The sequence below is a fragment of the Fukomys damarensis genome, unplaced genomic scaffold, assembly GCF_012274545.1.
Source record: "Fukomys damarensis isolate Sample0158 unplaced genomic scaffold, DMR_v1.0_HiC HiC_scaffold_19, whole genome shotgun sequence".
NCBI classification, from domain to species: Eukaryota; Metazoa; Chordata; class Mammalia; order Rodentia; family Bathyergidae; genus Fukomys; species Fukomys damarensis.
In genome coordinates, this window is record NW_022900931.1 from 54,552,998 (window position 1) to 54,574,638 (window position 21,641).

The 21,641-nt window shown below is 38.9% G+C and overlaps 1 protein-coding gene and 1 pseudogene across 10 annotated transcripts in view; one reads left to right on the forward strand and one right to left on the reverse strand.

Annotated features, from left to right (window-relative positions):
• The window catches only part of Tdrd12 (tudor domain containing 12), a 71,769-nt gene that overhangs the window by 8,175 nt on the left and 41,953 nt on the right, over positions 1–21,641 (forward strand). For 9 of the 10 annotated variants that reach the window (XM_033765717.1, XM_033765716.1, XM_033765718.1 and 6 more), the window contains exons 5-10: positions 4,653–4,708; positions 6,083–6,168; positions 13,426–13,612; positions 14,341–14,433; positions 19,252–19,346; positions 20,012–20,085. In XM_033765717.1, the coding sequence (XP_033621608.1) occupies positions 4,653–4,708; positions 6,083–6,168; positions 13,426–13,612; positions 14,341–14,433; positions 19,252–19,346; positions 20,012–20,085 (591 nt within the window). The remainder of the gene's footprint in view (positions 1–4,652; positions 4,709–6,082; positions 6,169–13,425; positions 13,613–14,340; positions 14,434–19,251; positions 19,347–20,011; positions 20,086–21,641) is intronic. The other variant, XM_033765713.1, reaches the window with a different exon arrangement.
• LOC104874054 lies at positions 11,040–13,418 on the reverse strand (annotated as a pseudogene).

The following is a 21,641-nucleotide window of genomic DNA, read 5'->3' on the forward strand; positions in this document are numbered from 1 at the left end:
GCTTTGCAGGAGGTGGGTTCTGAGTCACTGTTCCAATGCAGCAGAATCTCGTGGGTTAGCCCCATCTTCAGAGGCTGTGTTTGGGAGGTTTGGAGGAGGGCCTGAGCTCTCTGCTTTTTATCTTTTCTAAAAATTTATAAAATGTAAAAAGTTACAGTAACTATCTAGGGAAGCAAAACTTTGCTCATAGACCATTAGAAAGTTTATTATCCAAGTTCAATGGTACGTACTTGTAGTCCCAGCTACACTGGTGGTTGAGGCAGGAAGATCAGGTAAGCCCAGGAGTTTGGGGCCAGCCTAAGTATCATAGCAAAACCCCAGGTCAAAAACAAAACAGCTGAGTGTTGTGGTACACACCTGGTCTACGTAATGAGTTCAAGGACAGCCTGAATTATGTGCAAAATCCTGTGTCAGAAAACAAGTTTATTACATTGTTCTCCAGCCTCAACATTCTCTTTCTTAGGAGGTGTGTTCTGTTACAGCTCTGAGCTTCCAGACCTTTTTCAGTGTTTTTATATGCATTTTTATCTGTGGAACTTTAATTAAAATTAGAACATGCTGTCTTATTTTTTTAATCAGCTTAATAATGTACATATATTGAAGCTCTTTACCAATATGTATCCCTCTCTTTTTAGTTTGTCAGTCTTTTTCATAGATGGATATAATTATCACATTTATCATTCCCCTCCTGATAGCCATCTATCTTGCTTCTAAACTGTTTGGCACAATATAAAAAATCATTTAATTTAATTATATAGTATATAATTTAATGATAAAAATATATGCTAAAATGATTAGATAGGTAACTTTATATAAAATACAGATATGGAAAGGTATACATACACATTCCTTTCCTCATCTTTGATCCCTTTTTCTAGAACTTGGCTGTGGGGTAGTATTTGGACTGGATAGATCCTGCACCCTCTGATATCTCTGCTGAATGGCATGATTCCTGGTCCTGTGATTGGCTGAGCAGTCCTTTCCTCCCCCGCTGGGCCCATTGCACTATGGGAAGAAAAACCATTCAGAATAGCTCTAGTAATTCATTCATTTACTTTTTTCTTTTTTTTTTTTGGTACTGGGGATTGAACTTGGGTCCTTATGCGTGTGAGGCAGGCCACTGAGCTAAATCCCCCAGCCCCTGATCTTGAATTTTTGATCCTTCAGCCTCAGCCCCCTCCCCCAGAATTCTGGGATTACAGGCATGTGCTACCTACCACACCCAGCCGAGAACAGTTGTCTTGGCGATGTGGTATTATGCTCTCTGTACTCAGGAGCTGCTCTCTGTGAATACTTGTATTGTCTCTTCCGAGACTTTCCTGTTCCCTGCTCCCATCACCTGCAGCTGCTTTGAGGTAGTGAGTGTGTCACCTTGTAGAGGGCCTTGAATTCACACCAGTAGGATAAGCAGCATATTTCCACAAGGCTGCCCTCCACCCAGCCCACACCTTTATTTGTGCATCTTTGCACAGAGACTGGGAATGAGGGCCCAGGAACAGCAGCACCACCCCCTTCACCCCCTAGTCTGTCAGAGCAGGTGGCTGCTGACCCTTTGAGAATGTACAGCCGACTCCTCCTCAGAGGAAGCATGTGTCCTGTCCAACTTGCTCCTCTCTGCAGGACCCTGCAGGGATCAACAGGGCCCTTCCAGGATACATCTGATATGGATGAAGGGCCTATAACAGGTCATCTCACTGAGTTTTTATTGTTGTTTTGGGACAAGGTCTCACTTTGTAGTTCAAACTGGCCTTGAACTCACTCTGTAGCCCAGGCTGGCATCAAACTCAGGGCAATCCTCTTGCCTCATTCTCTTGAGTGCTAGGATTACAGGTGTGCGCCGCCATGCCTGGCTGAGTTTTGATCATCATCTTTGACATGGGATACCTGTTCATTTATCTTTTATTGGTACTTTTTTTTTTTTATACTAGAAATTGAACTCAGGACCTTGTGCTTGCAAGGCAGACGGCAGCACCACTGCATTTATACTTTATCTAAAACATTTTCTTAATATGTGTATTCTGATTTTTGATAGACTCAAATTTCCTACTCTTAATAGAATTAGCAATTTCTGTTGCCATCATTAGGGTAGCAGAAAGTGATTCTTTTTCCATGCTGCATTGGCTGTTATTAGGCTTTTTGACTTTTGCTTGTTTGCTGTGTGAAAATAGTACTTTGTTTTGTTTTTTTTTTTTACTTATAAAGTCAAATATTCATGTGTTCTCTGAGTGTGAGAGAGAGACTGACTGAGACTGAATTACTCGTTCATATACTAGATTGGTTCTTCACTTGGGTTTTGTTGCCTTATGGGAATCTAATATATTTGGCTTTTTAAAACTTTCTAGCAAGATTTTAGAGCCACTACCTTTTTTACTTCATTCCTTTAAAAATCTTTTGTAATTCTCTTAAGGTAATATGCTTAACCTCTTTCTCTCTTTTCCATTAAGTTTATTGGTACATTTAAAGCAATACAGTTGCATTTATCATTGGGATCTTGTACCTTTGATGATAAATCCTGGTTCTTGTTTTTTCCCCATACCCCTGCCCTCCCTTCACCCACTTCACTCTTCCCTATTTACAAAAACTTTTAATTCCATTTTTCACATTTTTTATTTTCCCTTATTTCCTTTCCCCTCCCCTTCCCATTCTACTTTAGCCATTTTCTTCCTATTTCACATTCTCAATTATACCATTTGAATCTTATTTATACTTTTAGTTTTTCACACCAGAGAAACTAATCGGTATTTATTCAAGTGTGTCCTATTTATTTCACTGAAGAGTATAGCCTCACTGTACATCCATTTAGCTATAAATGTTTCTAGTTTCTCATTCTTTATGGCTGAGTAGTACTCCATTTTATAGAAAAACCACAGCTTCTTTATCCATTCTCTAGTTGATGGTCATTTGGGTTGTGTCCAAGTTTTATTATAAACTGTGCCACTATAAACATGGGTGTACATATTTCACATGGTATGATTCTTTTAATTCTTTTGGAAAGATACCTACCCAGCAGAGGGATAGCTGGGTGAAATGGAATAACCTCTCATTAAAAATAAAAATAACAGAAAACCTTTTTGGTACTAGGGATTGAATCCAGGGCCTTATGCATGGTAAACATGATCTTTACCAATAAGTTAGAGACCCAGGCCCTGTGTACCTAATATTTTTGAATACTGATTATGTCTGGGTACAGTATTAGGGTGCATGATCTTATGTGTATTACCTCATATGATGTTTAAAACAGCTCTTGGAGGATGGTGGCAGCAACCCTGATGATTAAAATCAGGAGAAGCAGAAAATGTATCATTTTAACCTTAAAAATTTATTTTTATTCCTGGCTTCCAAATACTGGTTTCTCCTGCTTTCTCACTGTCAAAATATTTAATTTTTTGGTTTGTTTGTTTTTTTTGAGACAGGAGGCTTGCTGTGTGGTCCAGGCTGGCCTCAAACTCGCCATGTAGCCCAGTCTGGCCTAGTTCTCATGGTGATCCTCCTCCAGCCTTCTGAATGCTGTGATTACCAGTGTATACCACCATGCCCAGTTGCACCTACAGATTTAATATATAGACTGATCAAAAAATATAGTGCGCATTTAAATTTTAAAAAGTTTTATTACACTAAAAGATGCATTGCCATTAATCTCTCTCAAAATACTCCTCGATTCAACCACATTTGTCTCATTGTTCTTGCTGCTTTCTGAAGCAGGCCTGAAACTGTTCTTTCATTGTGTCTTTATGGGGTAGATCAAAAATATGTTGAAAAATACGTTGAATTCTATTACCATGTCCCATCCAGTGGAAAGGCAGGTTTATAAAAACATGGTGGAGCCGGGTGTGGTGGTGCATGCCTGTAATCCCAGCACTCAGGAGGCTGAGGCAGGAGGATTGCTGTGAGTTCAAGACCAGCCTGGGCTACATAGTGAGTTCCAGGTCAGTCTCAAGTACATAGTGAGACCCTGTCTCAAAAAAGCAAAAAACAAAACAAAACCATTATGGTGGGCTGGGTATTTAGCTCAGTGGTTCTACCGCCTGCCTCACAAGTGCAAGGTCCTGAGTTTCATCCCGCTACCAAAAGAAAAAAAAAAAAAGATTATTGTCACCATATTCACCTAGTCTGTCACATTTTGATTTTTAGCTAGGGGAAGTATTTTAAGTGGGATTAATGGCAGTGTTGTTTGTACTGTAATGTATTTTAAAAATTAAATATTCATTGTACAGTTTACTCACACCTGATAGGGAAGGATGTAGAAAGCAAGCTATTGGAGGTCAAGTGGAAGACAGCACCTGGGTGCTTGTCAGCAGAGTGAGAACTAGTGTGGGGTGTTGGCAAATTCCTCCTGACCTCCTCTGAGGGTGCTGGCCTAGCCAGCATATGCTAGGCATGGCATCCTCAGGATCTCTGCCCCAGGGTGCTTGTTTTAAGGAGATAGATTTGTGTTCAATAATTGGGCCACAATGGTATTGGGCACGCATCATCTCATTGGGGCCTCTGTGCAATGTCACTGGTGCAGGTAACATTGCAGGATTCAGGATGCTTCTTACCTACATCATATGCTTGATATTTAATATCAAGCATCCAGTGAGTAGTTTACAAAATGATCTTATGTACCAGCCTTATATTTTATTTAGGGAAGTCGAATCTGTTTATTGTTCTAGACCTGCAAAGAAATGGGACAGTGCTGCTATCCAATACTTTCAGAACATCCTGAAAGGTAAGGCCAGTTTATTGTGTTCTCTGCTGGCTGCTTTGAACTGACACCCTTCTGTCAGGAGGAGGGTTTGAGATCCGCCTGCCCCACTCTTCCTCAGATGAATTTCATAAGTTACCTGAAGTCTCTTTCACTCCAGATGCCACCATGACTGCACCCCCTAGGACTTTGTGGGTGAATGTGGATGTCAGCAGTTGACAGCTGAAATTAGAAAGGGGCTGTTGGATAATAATCATTGCTAGATTAATATATACATGATGCCTGGCTATTTATGTAAATGACTATAAAATATAGTCCCTTTCCTAGGATCGGTCCTACCTTCTGGTAGTGGCCATTCCTCCCTCTTGAGTGGGTATGAGGTACCTGGGATGCCTCTGTTTGTTTGTTTTGTTTTTTGAGACAGGGTCTCGCTATGTAGTTGAAACTGACCAGGAACTCACTATGTAGCCCAGGCTGGTCTCAAACTCACAGCAATCCTTTTGCCTCAGCCTCCCGAGTGCTGGGATTAGAGGCGTGCGCCACCACGCCCGGCTTGGGATGCCTCTGTATATCCCGTTGGTCCTAGCTTCTCCTGGACTTTCCTGTTGTCTGGCTAAGGGAAAAACCCAATGTTTTGAACCTAGGAGATGTGGAAAATTGTGGAATGTCACTGGGTTTGCAGTCTGGGTCCTTGCATTAAAGGGTAATGGGAGATAAAAAATATGGTTGAGAGCAGTGGGGTGAACTATGACACATGCACCCTGGCTGTTTGTTGTCATTGAAAGCTCTAAAAGGTTAACTATCACAGGATTAGAGGAAGCAGACCACCTAGGGTTGAATTCTGCCCATCTCCTTCTGTGTAGCCTTGAACAAAGTGCTTAACTTTGTCTGAGCCAGACCTCTTCACCTGTAAAATGACAGCAGTACTTGCCTCAAAGGTTGAGGTAAAAATAAATGAAGTATGGCATATAAATGCCTTGGCACGGTGCCTGACAGATGCCCATAAATGGAGCTGCTGTTTGGGTCCTTAAGTCTCTGATACTGTAGCCTAGAAGTCTGGTACATAGGGCATTTGTGGGAAGAGGAGCACTGAGGTGAAAGGTTGTGACTGGAAGTTTGAATTTGAAAATAGAGAACCTAGAAAAGTACTTGAGGTTTTATTAGGGTGGAAGGAGCACCCTGTTGATGAGGACAAAAGATATGCATCCCATTCCAGTGAAGAGCCTTTTGTGTGGATCACTCATCCCTGCTGCTTTTATTATGGGAGCTTGAGGGAGCCATTGGCCATTCTGGCACTGGTTACTCTTTAAGTAGTTTGCAGAGGCTGGGGAATAATATTAATTGCTTTAAGTATGTGTTTAATACCTGCTCCTTTGTGCTTTCATTTATGCCTTTTAGCAGCTACCCAGGTGCAAGCCAAATTATGTGCTGTGGAAGACAATACTTTTGAAGTTTACCTTTATGTAACAATAAAAAACATGAAAGTAAGTGAAAGAATTGTATTTTTAAAATTATAATTATCTTGAATTTTGCTTTAATAATAAACCCTGAAGAAAACAATATGATTTACACAGAATAGAAATTGTTTTGGTTTTTTGAGACAGAGAGTCTCTTTGTAGTCTAGGATGGCCTCAAACTTGCATTCCTTTGACCTCAGCCTCCCAAGTGCTAGGATTATGGGTTCGTGTCACAGTGCCAGTCAGGAATTATTTTAATGTTTCAAGGTCTAGCTTAGATCAGACATTATTCATGATTCTGTTTCCATCTTAGGATTACTTAAAAATTACTTTAGCATTTTAGCAACATGGCATCTCATTTAGTAATTAAGAAATTATTCTTGTGGTGATGAGTATGAAATGTTTTCTTATGAAAGGACATAATTTCTAGGAATACATTCATCTGCTGTGGTTCACTGCTTTTTGAGATTTTCTAATTGTAATTTGTGATCACTGTAAAGAATTCAGCTGACTTAAGTGTAGAAAGAGAGGGGTATGACATATGAGAGCAGTCTGTCTCCCTCATTTTGGTTGCTGTACCATGCTGGCTGCTGTTCCTGAAGGGTGCTGCAAGGTACAACTCTGTGCACAGGGCACAGACCTAGGGGTGCCCAGAATCCACAAAAGGGCACCTTGCTAGGGCCTCCCTTCCTCCCTCCCTTTCTTGGGGTGTGGATGGACCACAGGGTCTCACACATGCTAAGCACACATTCTACCAATGAACTTCACTCCTATTCCCACCTAGGGATTTAAACTTTTTTGTTTTGAAATTTTAGACTCACAGAAGAGATGCAGAAAGAATGCATGTGCTTTACCAAGATTCCCCTAAGGCTGATTGTATAGAATCATAGTACAGTCATCAAAACCACAAAGTTAGGCCAGGGATTTAGCTCAGTGGTTCCTCTGCCTGCCTCTCAAGTGCAAGGACCTGAGTTTGATCCCTGGTACCAAATAAATAAATAAAAAACAAACCTTTAATGCCCTTAAAATTATTTTAAAAAAACACAAAGTGAACATTGATAGAATAACTGTTTTTAAAAATTCTCAGACCTTTATATGAGTATTGCCAGTTTCCCTGCTACTTTTCCTTTTTCTAGTCTAAGAGCTGATCCAGAACACAACACTGTTTCTGGCTGTCATGTTTCCTTTGTCTTCTCTAGCCTGGCGCTGTCCTCAGTCTTCCCTCACCTTTCATTTCCTTGACACTTCTGAAAGTTTTGGCTGGCTGTCCTGTGGGATGCTGCTCAAGTTGCCTGCCCCTGATGTTTGCTCTTGATTAATTGAGGTGGAGCATTTTGAGAATGCTCCAGAAGCCATAATGTCTCCTCTCAGTGCATCCCTATGGGGCATGCATGTTGGGAGTAGACAACTGCTAGTGATTATTTAAGTTGCTCACTTGGTTAATGTAGTGTTGCTAGGTCTTTCCTGTTCAAAGATGCTAGTTTTTTTCTTTTGAAATTAATTGTAGGAAAATATTTTGAGACTGTGCAAATATCTATGGATGGTTCTGACTGGGCATGTTCCAGCCTCAAGAAGCTGAGGCAGGAGAATTGGCTGTGAGCTTGAGGCCAGCCTGGACTGTGTAGTAAGTTCAAGGCAAGCCTGAATTACATAGACTTTATCTCAAACAAAGAAAAATGTTAGTACTGTGATGTTGGCCTGTTTCCATCAATCTTTCTGTGTTTTTAATTGGAATTCTTCTGTAACAAAGACCTTTCCCTCCTCCTCCATTTAAGTTATTCACAACTTAGTGGGCCAGAGATGTAGCTCAGCAGCACCACACCTGTCTTGTAAGCACAAGGTCCTGTGTTTGATCCCTAGTACAAGAAAAAAAAAGTTATTCCCTCTTAAATTAGTATGGAGTTGGGTTGTTTTATTTGGAGAATATGATCCATTACTGTTATTGTCTCAGCTGTGGGCCATTAGGAATTTCTTCACAGTGGCTCACATGTCCTTTCAAAGTGCCCATCATTTTTTAACCCTCCCTACTTTCTGGTGCTACAGGATAATTTTGTCATTTTCTAACCCTAGCCCTGGAATCCTCCACTTCTTCAAGAAACTCTGGCCCCTTTTGTTAAAGAGTATAAGATGAGGGCACTGTATGTGCTTGTTTTTATAAAGTATCATGGAGAGCCTGATTTCTCAACAGAGTTACTCTGTACACCACTTAGACCACGGCCATCCATGCCTGCCAGAGCGCTGACCCCTTCCTCTAACCAGTGTCCATTCTGACCCTCATTTTTCCTTATTTTCAACACCCTTTCCCAGTATTGAGAAATCCCCTCTTGTTAGTCACAGTATGTTTGTTTGCTCTATCTTAGTGTTCACATCATTTCAAAATTGCTAGTGCACATTGCTATGGAAAAGAATTCTCTAGTCTTACATTATACAGCTAAAATACTGTTCTCACAGTTGCTCAGGTTAGTTTTTCTCTTTCCCACTCTTTTATTGTGATTATTATTCTTTTGTAGTAAGGCTCATTTGACACTAAATGTTGCATTTTGGATTCTTTACATCCTGGTTGATTTTACCTATGACTCTTCACTGCTTATTTTGCATATTGGTAAAAATACTAAAGAGTTGTCTATAGGACCAGTTTTGTAAAACATCTCTTCTAAAATAAATTCTCTACTGACTTGTTTTCCTCTTTTGAAAAATTAGGTTCCTCTTAGGGCCAGGGATTTAGCTTGGTGGTGCCACTGCCTACCTCAAAAGCTCAAGGTCCCAAGTTTGATCCCTAGTACCAAAAAAGAGAAAAGAAAACAATTAGGTTCCTCTTTCTTACCATGTTGGTTGGGTGACTTACATTTATTTCATGGTGGTGCAGTGTAGAAGTTAGAGAGGTCCATGCTTATCTGAGTGAGAACTTACATGGGTCATAATTGCCAGAAGATTAGGGCTACCTCCCAAAAGGGAGTACAAAGATGTATCTTAGGGTGTTCTCATTTTTGGCCTGGTTCCTTTAAGCAAAATTAGATACATCCATGTTGCTGCTTGTATCAGTGATTCATTTCTTTTACTGTCAAGAGTTTTATGTAGATATAGTAGGGTATATTTATCTATTCTCACTGAATGTATATATATATTTTTAGGTATTATAAAATTATGTAAACTGACCTTTTATTATAAACATAGTGAAAGTTTTAATTTGTATCATCTCTCCAGAAAAGTGTGTTCTGCCTCTTACAGTCTTTAGGCAGTACAGACATTCTGATGGTACAGAGAATGATTCACAAACATTTCATTAAACCTTGTTAGAGTGTACAAAGACATGATAGAAACCAGAGTCCCTCCAGTACTTTTTTTTTTTTGGTACCAGGGATTGAACTCGGGTCCTTGCGCTTGCAGGGCAGGCCACCAAACCGCTGAGCTAAATCCCCAGCCCTGCAGTACATTTTTAAATCAGATTTTTTGGTCAAGTTTAAGTTATAAACAGCAAGAATTACAGAGTAGTAAATGAATACCTGCATTTAATTTTTCAAAGCAAAAATGGTTCATTTTATGTTTTCCTCACTTTGTTTTATCCTTCTCCAAAACATTTTAAAAGCAAAAGTTAAAGATTTCTCCATAGGAGTGAAATTTTGGTAATCTTTTGTGCTCTGAAGAAACTGTAAAAAGCAGCACTTGAGTAGTGGTTACCTTACAAACATGTATTCCATGGCCACAGCCGAACTCAGCTTGTCAGAGGAACTGGCTCACAGTGCAGTGCTCTGACAAAAAGAAACGCATTGAGCAGGCGGAATCCAGCCCAGGGCTGCCAAGGTCTTTCTTGCAGCAAAACAAGGGTATCAAACAGGGGGCTCTCCTTGCAGAATCCAAACTGGTCCTGATTACAAGCAGGTCATGCCCAATATCCTTAATGACCCTCCACCACCTCATCACTTCAAAACACAACACACAGGCTTTAATGTCAGAAAAGTAGTTATACATTAATGGATCACTGTTATACATTAAAGCTAACACAGTTACATTAGCAAAAAGAATGATGAAGTGTAAATTTTTCTTAGGTTGTTAATGACATTGTACATTAAGGTTAGGGATCAACTTATTTCCTAGAAGTGAAACATAATCCATGTCATCTAATGCAATTTAAACACTATCTTAAAAAGCTGTGAAAGAAAAAACTCAAGCCCGTTATTTGTAATATAAATAAATCTATGTAGAATTGACATATTTTCCAATAAGTGAAGTAATTTAACCACTTGCAAAGTTCCCATTTTAAGCAATGAAAGGCAGAAACAAAGGGATCCCACAGAATTGTACCCTAAAAATAAGTTGGTAAGTTTTATGTCTATTTTACAAGAATTAAAAAAATTTTAATGCTGGTACCTTGTTGATTACTTAGTTGCATGTTCTTTTAATCAGATTACTTACATAAGAAAAAAATTACTTCTCTTTTTGTATCTTGACATTCGAGGGCTCAGTACCAGATCCCTACATCTGCAGACAGAGAGCCAAATAAAGATCCAACATACTGTTTAAATACCTCCCTCTCCCCAAGTTTAGACAGAGTCAGGGGAGAGAATTGTTCAAGGAATTATAAAAAGAAACACCGGGGGAGAACCATTGCTTTTTATTTTTGAATTTTTGGTGTATTTAGTGGAATATATTAATCATATAAACCAAAAGATAATTTCTTAAGTAGTTGGAATAAGGAAAAATATCCCAACCACCAATTTTTGGGTTGTCTTTCTCCTTCCCTCACTTAGAATCACCCTAACTCCCTAGCATGCCCTCACTATATAATAATAAGGACACCATAATCTCATGCTAAGCTTGACCATGTTAGGATCGCACCAGAGATTGCTCATTGGGCATGAACTCCAGAGCTGAGGTGCCCTGATCAAGCCCACACCCCTCTATAGAAGCGGGGGTGTCCTCTCTCCTGCATACTGCTCCTTCTGGAAGAACTCTTTGATCTGGGTTAATCGGCCATAAAGCCTTTCTCTCAATGAAGGGTTGTGGTAGCTGGGATCCAGAATGTCCGTTACTCAGAGCTCGCTCCTCTCTCTCCCCCACTTCCTCTCTACACTTGTATGGATGAGGAGGGAAAAAAGTGATCACCCTCTTTCTCTTTGTATCTTTAATGCAATTCCGCTTACAGCCAGCATCCCCCATACTGCCAGGATAATAAAATCATTAGTTTGAAAAGGCACATTTGTAAAAGCTCTGTGAAAATCTGTGTTGAGTGCTTTCCTGAGAGTGATGTACTTGTGTACTTGTAACTGTCAACCACCAAAACCACCGAGTAGGAGCTAATGACTCTGCAGGTCAGGATGTTGAGTATTAGGCAGCCCAAGAAAACTCCTGGAACAAAGACAGTGACACAAGAGAAAGTCACCCAAAACACATCACGAAAAACCTTTTAATTTCCCAGAGGAGTGAAGAAAGCTGCAGCAGAGAGGAGGAAGCCCAATATGAGCCCAGCACACAGCAGGCATGGCCCGAGGATCCCAGATAGCCAGCAGATGGCCAGTAGGAGAGCTCTGCTGATGCTTCCAGCTGTGGCTGTCAGGATCAGTCAGACATCATACTTAATAAATATCACTCTTGTAATCAGTGTGTAAAAGGATCCCATGAAGATCAACCCTATGAAGAGTAATTCTGTTTTCTAGAATCTGTGTCCAAAGAAACGAAGAGACCAAGCTAGGCAAAAAGTGAAGAACACTTTGGTAGATACTTTTCCAAAGGAAACACAACTATGCTCCAGTGCCTCAAATTTGCAAGCGTACGTGTGAGCAGGAATAAGCAACAGACATATTTAGGAGCGGGTCCCAAACAATGACTTTATAAACGACCCCTTGTCCAGGTAGGGAGAAGAAGGAAACACTGTCTTATCATTAGCTATTAGGGTAACCACCTTCATGGCATTGGCCTTCACCTGGGCCATTCTCTGTAGATGCTGCAGCAGCACATCTTCTGTGAGGTCATTCTTGGGCAGAAAATACACATACTGCAACCTCCATCTACTCTCCTGGCCCATCCCAACATCACTCCGCAGGGGAGGTGTGTGTCTCAAATAGCCTAGGTTTACTGGGGCAAGTTTGATAGTCATTTCAAAGAAATTATACTCCAAGTAATATTGGGATCAATATCTAAATGAAACTCCAAATTACAGCCTCCGGGGATAGGATCTCTTTCTGAGTAGGAAAGCAGAATGGCCACACTTTGGACAGGGTTTCCATCTACAGACTCCAGATACTAAATGCACATACTCTGCTCTGGTCCCGGAATGGAAACCATTCCTTTGTCATTCATTGCCTGTTCCTGAACTAAGAAGGAGAGTAGTTCTGGAGCCTGGAAGTCTGAGATCAGAGGGCCAGCATGGTCAAGTTCAGGTGAGGGTCACCTGGGCTTTACACTATCATCTTCTAGCTATGTCTTCATGTGGCAGCTGATGTATATTTGGCTTGTCAATTTGGGGCTATTGCTAATATTCACATAAAAATTTTCCTGTGGACCTATGTTCGTTTTTCTTCAGTAAGAAGAAAACTTCTGTGTGGTATTTTAGGTACTAGGAAACTGCTGTATTGTTTTCTAACATGGTTGACTATTTTATGTTTTCATCAGCAATGTATGAAACTTCCAATTCTTCCATGTCCTCTTTGTCTTTTAGAGGTTTTTTTTGAGACAGGGTCTTACTATGCAGTCTAGACCAGCCTTCAACTTGCTCTGTAACCCAGGCTGACATTGAATTTATGGTCTTTCTGCCTCAGCTTCTTGAGGCTTGAATTACAGCATTCTAACTCTTGTATGATTATTCCAGTAAATGTGTAGTGGTATTTCTTTGTGCATTAGATTTGCATTTGCCAAATGACAAATGATGCCTTATGCTTATACAATTCATAATGTCTTTTGTGAAGTATTCATGTTTTGCCTATTTTTTTCATCACTATGTTTTCTTTTTACTGACTTCTGAGACTTCTTTATTGTGGATATAGTCTACAACTACTTGATTTAAAAGTGTCTCTCTCCGGATCTTTGCCTGGCCAGGCTCTGTGAGCCCTCCATATCATCAGCAAGATGTTTCTTTTTTTTTTTCATACAGGTCCCTGCCGTTTCATCAGTATGAGGGTTGGTGAAAAGTCTTTAGCTCACTGTTACCATAGCAGAAGTCAAGAGATCTATTTCTATCAGATTATGTTATATAAAATAATTTTCTAAAGATGGAAATTCAGGGTTAAGTTTGGAATATTTACAGTCTCTTGACCATGCTCATCCATGAAATGTTTTAACATTTTTCAGGTTTGTGTTAATGATGACCTAGTTGCAAAGAACTTTGCCTGTTATGCATCACCCACGAAAAATGAACACCTTAATTTAGAGAAAGCAAAATTCAGAATGAAGTCAGAATCCTTTTCCAGTAAACTCAATCCTGCACTTACTCTTTGGCCAATGCTTCTGAAAAGGAAAGATTTTCAAGGAACGAAAAGTGAGTGGATCCTCACCAATATATATTTCATTTAAAATGTTTTGTTTTTAATATTAGCATGTTGTTAGAAGGTGGTATATAAACTTTTCCCTATATGGAGGAAGAGACTTGGACTCTCCTTAACAATTAAAGTTTAATCTTGACTAACATGTGGCAAGTTTTATGATCCTAAAGCTTCTACAGTTAGTTTTTAAGAAAACTTGTCAATTTCTTAATAACGTTGAAATACATTTTTAGATATCTAGATGTTTGTAGTTTAAAGATTTTTACCAAAGTAGGATTTTGAACACTCACTCATTCATTCATTCATTCATTCATTTATTTATTTATTTAAGACAAGATCTCACTATTCAATTCAGGTTGGCCTTGAACTCACTGTGTAGCCCAGGCTGGCCTAGAATTGGTGGCAATCTGCTTGCTTCAGCCTTCCACGTCCTGGGATTACAGGTGTGCACCACCACACCTGGCTTGGTTTTTATATACTTTTAATAAGAGCTATTTATTGCAAATGATCCTAGCATGTAAGTGTGAGAAAGGTTAGTCATGGACCATGGAAAACAATTTTAAGTGTTCCTCTCTGCTTCCAGATTTTAGTCTCCTCACATACTGCTGCCCTTTTGTTGGGGCTTAACTTTATAGTAAACAAGAGCAGAAGAACTATATTAACAAACTCACCTTTTTATTTTGCTTTTTGTTTTGTGATTTGATTTTGAAATTTGTTCTTTCAGAGTCACATGGTTTAGATTTTCTGACACAGTCTCTCCAGCACACATGGTGCAAGGGTGTTGTTAGTGACCTTAAGCCAGCTGCTGCAGTACTGGGTGAGTCCTGCTATTTTGGTTCATCTATTTATTTATTTTGGTGCTGGGGATTGAATCTAGGCCTCACATGTGCTACCATTGAACTACACCTGCAGCCCCTTAACAGCCTAGGAATTATAAAGTTAGCTGTTTAAAAGGGCTATGGTAATTCTCTCTCCATGGCTTCTTTTCTTTTTTTTTTGGTCCTGGTGATTGAACTCGGGTCCTTGTGCTTGCAAGGCAGGACACCGAACCACTGAGCTAAATCCCTGGCCCTTCTTTTCTTAATATAATGGACTAATTTATGAAAAAAGACTGATAGTGATCATTAACCCTGCAGTCTGCACTTAGAGATTTTATGATGTAAAGAGTGTAACAAGCTTGTGAGCAAATGTAATACATGCCTGTAGTCCCAGCTGTTTGACAGGCTGAGGCAGGTGGATCCCTTGAGCTTAGAAATTCCGGGCCAGCTGGGAAATACGGCAAGACCCATTTCAAAAAAGGAAAGAAGAGGAAGAAGGGGAAGATGGGAAAGGAAGATGGGTGAATGACTCAATATGGATTAGGGATAAAAGAGTTCATTATGTCATACACACTAGTAGCATCTAAAATGATTCAGACTCAAATAGAATCCATAAAATTGTTTTAAAATTTGGATATAAGAGCCAGGTGTGTGGCATGTGCCTGTAGTTCCAGCATTGTCTTGACTTATAGGACAGGTGAGTTCTAACACCCCAAACCACATTTGCTCACTCATTAGATATTTATGAAACACTTACTGTGTACCAGGTACTGTTCTAGGGGCTCATCAGGGAGGGACCAAAGTCTCTGCTTTTGTGAAGCTTCTCTCTCTCTCTCCCTCTCTCTTTCTTTTTTTTTGGTACCAGGGATCAAACTTGAGACTTTGCACTTGCAAAGTAGGCCTCACAACCACTGCTCTAAATCCCCAGTCCTTTATCCATCTTTTTAATAAAATTGTTTTCTTTTTCTTTTGTGATTCTGGGGATTGAACCCATGGGCTCATGGTAGGCAAGTGCTTTACCACTGAGTTTTTTTGTTTTTGTTTTTTTCTGGTACTGGGGATTGAACTTGGGATCTTGTGCTTGTGAGGCAGGCAGCATTCAACCACTGAGCTGAATCCCCGGCCCACCACTCAGCTTTTTGCAGCCCTGGTGTGTTTTTTGTCACTGGGATTTTATTGTTCCCAGGTACTGACAGTGGACAGAGCTAGAGGCTGTGTATGTATATGTATGCATATGTACACGTACATTTGTGTCTTACATCTATGTACGAAAACCGGGAGTGTGAGTATGTGTGTGCACATTTATATCTTTCTATACATATTTTGAGAACAAGGAATCTGTACCAATATATACTTTGATTTGTGATTACTGCTGAATTGAGTCTAGTTTTCTGCTTTTCCTGATTTCTAACTCCTTTCTCTGTGAGGCTCATCTCTCATTATCTTTAATAAATTATTGGGGCAGTCTCCTTTATGTTACCATTCTTTCTGGTTTCCTCACTATCCAGTCTTCGTCACTCTTTTTATTCCTTCTGCACTGACATACTCCTCTGACTGGGAATATCTAATGCCTCCTACCAGGGTCACCTCCAGGGACTTCCTCATTTCACTAGAGATGGGACACCACTTTTCTCACTCTGCCTGGCTCTGTATTCCATATGGGGTTGTTCCTTCCTCCGAGCCTGTCACACTTTTTTTTTGTAAAAAAAAAAAAAAAAATATATATATATATATATATACATATATACATATGTATATACAAATAATATAGTAGTTCTTGACACACACATTAAGCACTAAGTAAATGCTGGCTTTTACTACTAATGTTATTGCACTACTCATTTATTTTTCTTTTTTAAGTATATACTTTAGTTCATTTAGTAGAGGACTTGTAGTATGTGTTAAGATATGGTAATAATTAAGCTGAATAGTACTCAGGTTCTTAGTTACTCTCCTTCAGCATTGAATATAGTACTTAATATTCCATTAAATCTGTTAGTCTTTCTTTGTAAGTAATTGGTGTATTCTCTTGATGACTTTTTGGATTTTTCTCTTTTTCCTTGATATCCTGCAGTTTTTTACAGTGTATCTTGAAGTGGATGGTGCAAAATGTATCCTGTTGACATTTAGTATTTTTCAATTACAAAATTCATGTATGACTTACTTGTTTCTCGAAAGTATATGCCAACATTTTATAAGATTTTTTTCCTTCATCCTTTCCTCTTTTTCCTGAATTTTTTAGTCAGATTCTCCATGTCATCTTTTTTTATAACTTTGTCTATTTTATCTCCCTCAGTTGATTTCTGAGAGATTTTCTTTTTGTTTTTGAGATGGGGCCTTGCTATATTGCCCAGGCTGGCCTCTCTTGGGCTCAAGGGATACCCCCATCTCAGCCTTTTGTGTAGCTGGGACTACCGATGCACACCACCCTGGCAACCTGAGACGTTTTCTTAATTTTTCAATTTACCATTTTTTCTTTGTTTCTATTACTCTTTATCTTTTGAGTTTTCAACTTAATGCCTGTTTCATATTGCTTAGAGTTCTAATTGGCTCTCTTTTGTTTTGAGTCAGTCTCACGATGTGTAATTAGTTCACACTGGCCTCAGACTCATGGCAATCCTCCTGTTTCAGCTTCCCAAATGCTGGGATTACAGGCATTGCCACTATGCCTGGCTCTAATTGGTTCTTTTTCATATCTTCCTATCTTTATATATCTACTTCTTTTGGTTCATTATTACTATTTTTTGTTAGTATATATTTGCCATATATAATGATCACATTTTTCATAGGGAATTTTTACTAAGTACTATTCTTTATCTTTTGGATATTTAATTTTAAAAATCTTACTAGTATGTTTGTAGTACATAATGTTAACATTCCTTGTTTTTTGTTTGTTTGTTTTTTTTGAGGCAGGTTATTACTATGTTGTTCAGGCTGACCTTAAAATCACTATGTAGCTCAGGCTGGCCTCAAACTTGTGGTGATCCTCTTGCCTCAGCCTTTCAAGTGCTAGGATTATAGGTGTGTGGCTTTCAGGCTATTTTTTAGTCCCCCCCCCTTTTATCATTTATAATGGCACTGAAATACTTTGTGATTTTTATTTGTCTTTGTAAAATTTGTATTAGTACATGTTTACAGTACATAATGAATATATTCATTGTGGGGAGTTACTATATGTATATAACGAAAGAGTTTCTCTTGTGTGGACATTTTCTCTTAGCAAACTTCAACTACTACCTCCATTTCTAGCTCCAGATCAAAGTTTTTGTATGGTTGGTTTGAAGGTTGCCCGAAGAGATAATACAATTCTAGGCCAAAGACCGAATAATTCAGTACTTTAAGGAGGGATTAGGCAAGTTTATAGTGCCACACATTTCTGGTATTAGCTGTTACTTTAGTGATTTGTATTGCTTAATGAATGAAAGTTGTGTATTTCTCTAATAGTTATAGTGAGCTCTTCTAGAGTTGTTTCAGTAGTTCTCTATTAACTGATCACGGAGTTGTTTTTTTCCTTGAAGTCATGTCTTAGTTTTTACCCAAATGTTTAAATTACTCAGCCTGATTATCTGTATTATTCAACAGACAACTTTTGTCACTTTCAGGCCTAAAGAATTAGTATATTTGAAAGAGTCTGCTGTAGAATTTTTTAAAATTTTCTTTGTTTGATTTCTTTTTCTTTTTGCTTTAGAATTTTGATACCTACAGGGTTGTTTAAATTCAGTCCATATTTTAGTACCTTCTGGTTTTTTGGTTTTTTTTTTTTTTTTTGATACTGTGGCTCAAACTCAGGACCTTGTGCTTGTAAGGCAGGTGGTGGCACCACTGAGCTAAATCCCTGGCCCTTCTGTATGTTTGTTTTTTCTTTTCATTTTTGTTTTGTTTGTTTTCCTGGTGCCAGCACTGGGGATCAAACTCAGGACCTTTCACTTGCAAGACAGACGCAGCACCACTGAGCTAAATCCCTGGCCCCCTTCTGTATGTGTTGTTCAATTAAGAAATGAGATGTACAACAGTGCATCAAAACCATGGCTAACACTGGTTGGTACTCGGTTACTATTAACAGATAGCACATCTTCCAAAACTTGTGATGTGAAACAGTAACTTCTGTAACTCTAGTGGATTCACAATGGGCACAGGAGGAGTGTTTGTTGCTATCTCAGCGTGTGGGATCTCAGCTGGGAAGATGTAAAGGCTGGTGTAACTAGCCAAGTTGGATTCTTCTGAAGACATCTGCAGTCACATTTGTGGCAGATGATGCTTGCTTTTGTGTGGGACCTTGGTTGGGTCTGTCACCCAGAATCCCACCATGGCCCTGCCATGTGGTTGCTTGGGCTTCTTTGCAGCATGGCACCTGGGCTTCAGAGGTGCATATTCCAGAGAGCAAGTCAGCAATATGTTGTGTTTGTATATTGTAACCTTTAGAGTCACATCACATCACATCACCTCCGCCTTGTTTACAATCCCACTCAGGTTCAGGCAGAAGAAATACAGATTGCATCTCAGTGGGGGTCACAGTCCCATTGTAGAAGTACATGTGTGAGGGAGACACAGTTGTGGCCTTTGGGAAATACAGCCTGCCAAGTTGGGAAAATAAATTAGGTTTTATTCTTGGTGAGCTGGTATGGGAATTTTTAGAGCTTTAACAAAAGGTTGAAACAAGATTTTAAAATTTAATCTCCTTAAGTAAAGTTTAATATACAACCCTATTTCACAATAATTTCATGTAGTAAGATTATATAGTGGTATTTATTTGTATTACATTTTTGTCCTGTTTCCTATCAGCATTTTTCAAGGCAGTTTATTATTTTATCTTGCAGATAAAGCTGTAAAATGGAATATGGGTTCATTGATAGACTCACCTAAAAAGAAATCTGAACAGCAGCAGCATGTCTCTTTAAAAGATGTAAATAAGGTTGTATTTTTTGTATTCATTAAATACAAAGTTCATATAATGTTAGCATTCTTTTATTAAGAACCAAAGTATATTTCAACTAAAAATATTCGGCTATGTTTTTTTTTTTTTTTTGGTTTTGTTTTTTTTGTACTGGGGATCAAACTCAGGTCCTTGAGCTTGTGAGGCAGGTGGTAGAACCACTGAGCTAAATCCCTGGCCCTGGTAGTTTTATTTGTGAAAAAACATACTTTACATGTTTGTTTATTTTGCAAGAACAAGGGAATTGCAGCCACTCTTTTGTCAAACTCTTGGTTTTTGTGAGTAATAGTCTCTCTATAAAATCAGGGATTTATCATCATTTTAATAAAGATGAGAAAATCTGGGATTTGGGGGCACTCTAATTCTAAATTGCCTTCCCTTTAGTTGCATAAGACAGGTGAAAGTAATTGTAGGACATGTTAAACTAATTATCTGAAATACCAGCTGCCTGCTATTTGGACATTTCAGTTTAGTGATTTATAGTCATAGCATAATCATCCAGCTTGCCAGCTCTTTGTCTCTTTTCTGTATGTACGTGAAAATTTTCCTGGAATGGTTGTTTATGACAATTTCCATAGAATTTTGGTTCCAAAAGAATATATAACTTGTTAAACATACATATTCTTTCTGAATATTTTTTATAGTGTGAATCTCCAGCTTACTGGCCAACAAAGAGAGGCATAACCATATATGCTGATCCAGATGTACTGGCAGCAAGGTATGATTTGAAAATTCAGTGTGATTCAGTGGAACCTCAGGTGTAATACATGGCCTTATATGAGATGTCATCCCCTGGTATCTTTGAAGGATTGATACCATGATCTGGAGAATACCAAAATCTGCATAGCAGCTCAAGTCTTGTGCATAGAATGGTACAGTGTATCTGTCCATGTACTTTAAAATAATCTCCACGCTACTTATAATGCCTAATACATTGTCAATGCTACATAAATAAATGTTGTTTAGAGATTAACGACAAGAAAAAAAAAGGCCTATACATATTTTTCTCATATATTTTCAATTGGAAGTTGAATGGTATGGAGCCCACAGATATGAAGGGTCAACTGTACATGATTCTGTATTCTAAAAAGTGGGAAAGTATTCCATTTCAATAGAGGGTGACCCAGGAAGTTTGACTGATTACATATTTAAAGGAAAAATCTTGTGACAGCTGGTTAGCAGCACAGTGGATTGAAAACTGGCAGTGGCTCTCCTTGTTACCTTGGTGGGCAAAATTGTTTTTGTAAGTTAGGCCCAATGAAGGCGGGTACAAGTGAGCGTGACATGAAGGATGGATAAGTGGACCAGTGGCAGTGCATTCAGCAGCTGAGTGTGCTGTTAGGAGATGAGGCGTGGCTGGAAGTGGCAGGTCTCTCCCCTTTTCCTCCCTCTGCTTCCTGATTGATGTGACTTGAGCAGCTTCCTTCTGCAGACCCTTGTACCATGTCTTCCTGCCCTGGGGCCAGCCAGCTGTAGACTGACTCCTCTGAAATCTCTGAATAAAGATCATCCTCTCCCCTTAAGTTGTGGGTATCAGGTATTGTGTTTCAGCAGTGACAAAGTGACTGAGATACTAGTTGATAGAAAGCAAAGAATGGTTTGTTGTCATCTTCAGAAACTCAACTATACACTGTCCTCATTGAGATGCATATCAGTGACTTTAATAAAATCACATGAAAGATGCATGTACTCTTCATGTATAGAGTAAGAGCTCAAAATGAGATACTTCTGTTTCCTCCTGGACTTTATGCTATGGTTATTATGTTTATTTGTTGTATTTATTTATTTGTTTGTTTTTGTTTTTGGTACCAGGGATCGAATATTTATTGTATTTATACATGTTAAAAATGTTTAGACTCTATTATCACTCTATTTAAATAATTTACTTTTAAAAGATTGAAATAATAAGAGCCCCATATATTTGCCTCTGTAGTTACACTTTTGGTGTAGGTGCACATTCCCATCGGATACCACTTTCCTTCTGCATAAAGGGCCTACTTTAGCACTTATGTTGGAGATCTGCTGGGGATAAGCTCATTCACTTTTTGTATGTCTGAAAAATTACTCATTTTAGCTTCATTTTTGAAGGTTTTTCTATCTATAGAATTAGTACTTTGTTCTATATAAAGATATTGCTGCACTGTCTTCTTGCATTTTTCTTGGTGGGAAGTCTGTTAATCTTTTTCTTTGTCTCTCAATAAGCAGTGTGTCTTTCCTTTTACTGCTTTTAAGATTCTCTTAATTATTGATTTGAGCAAATATATGTCCAGTTTA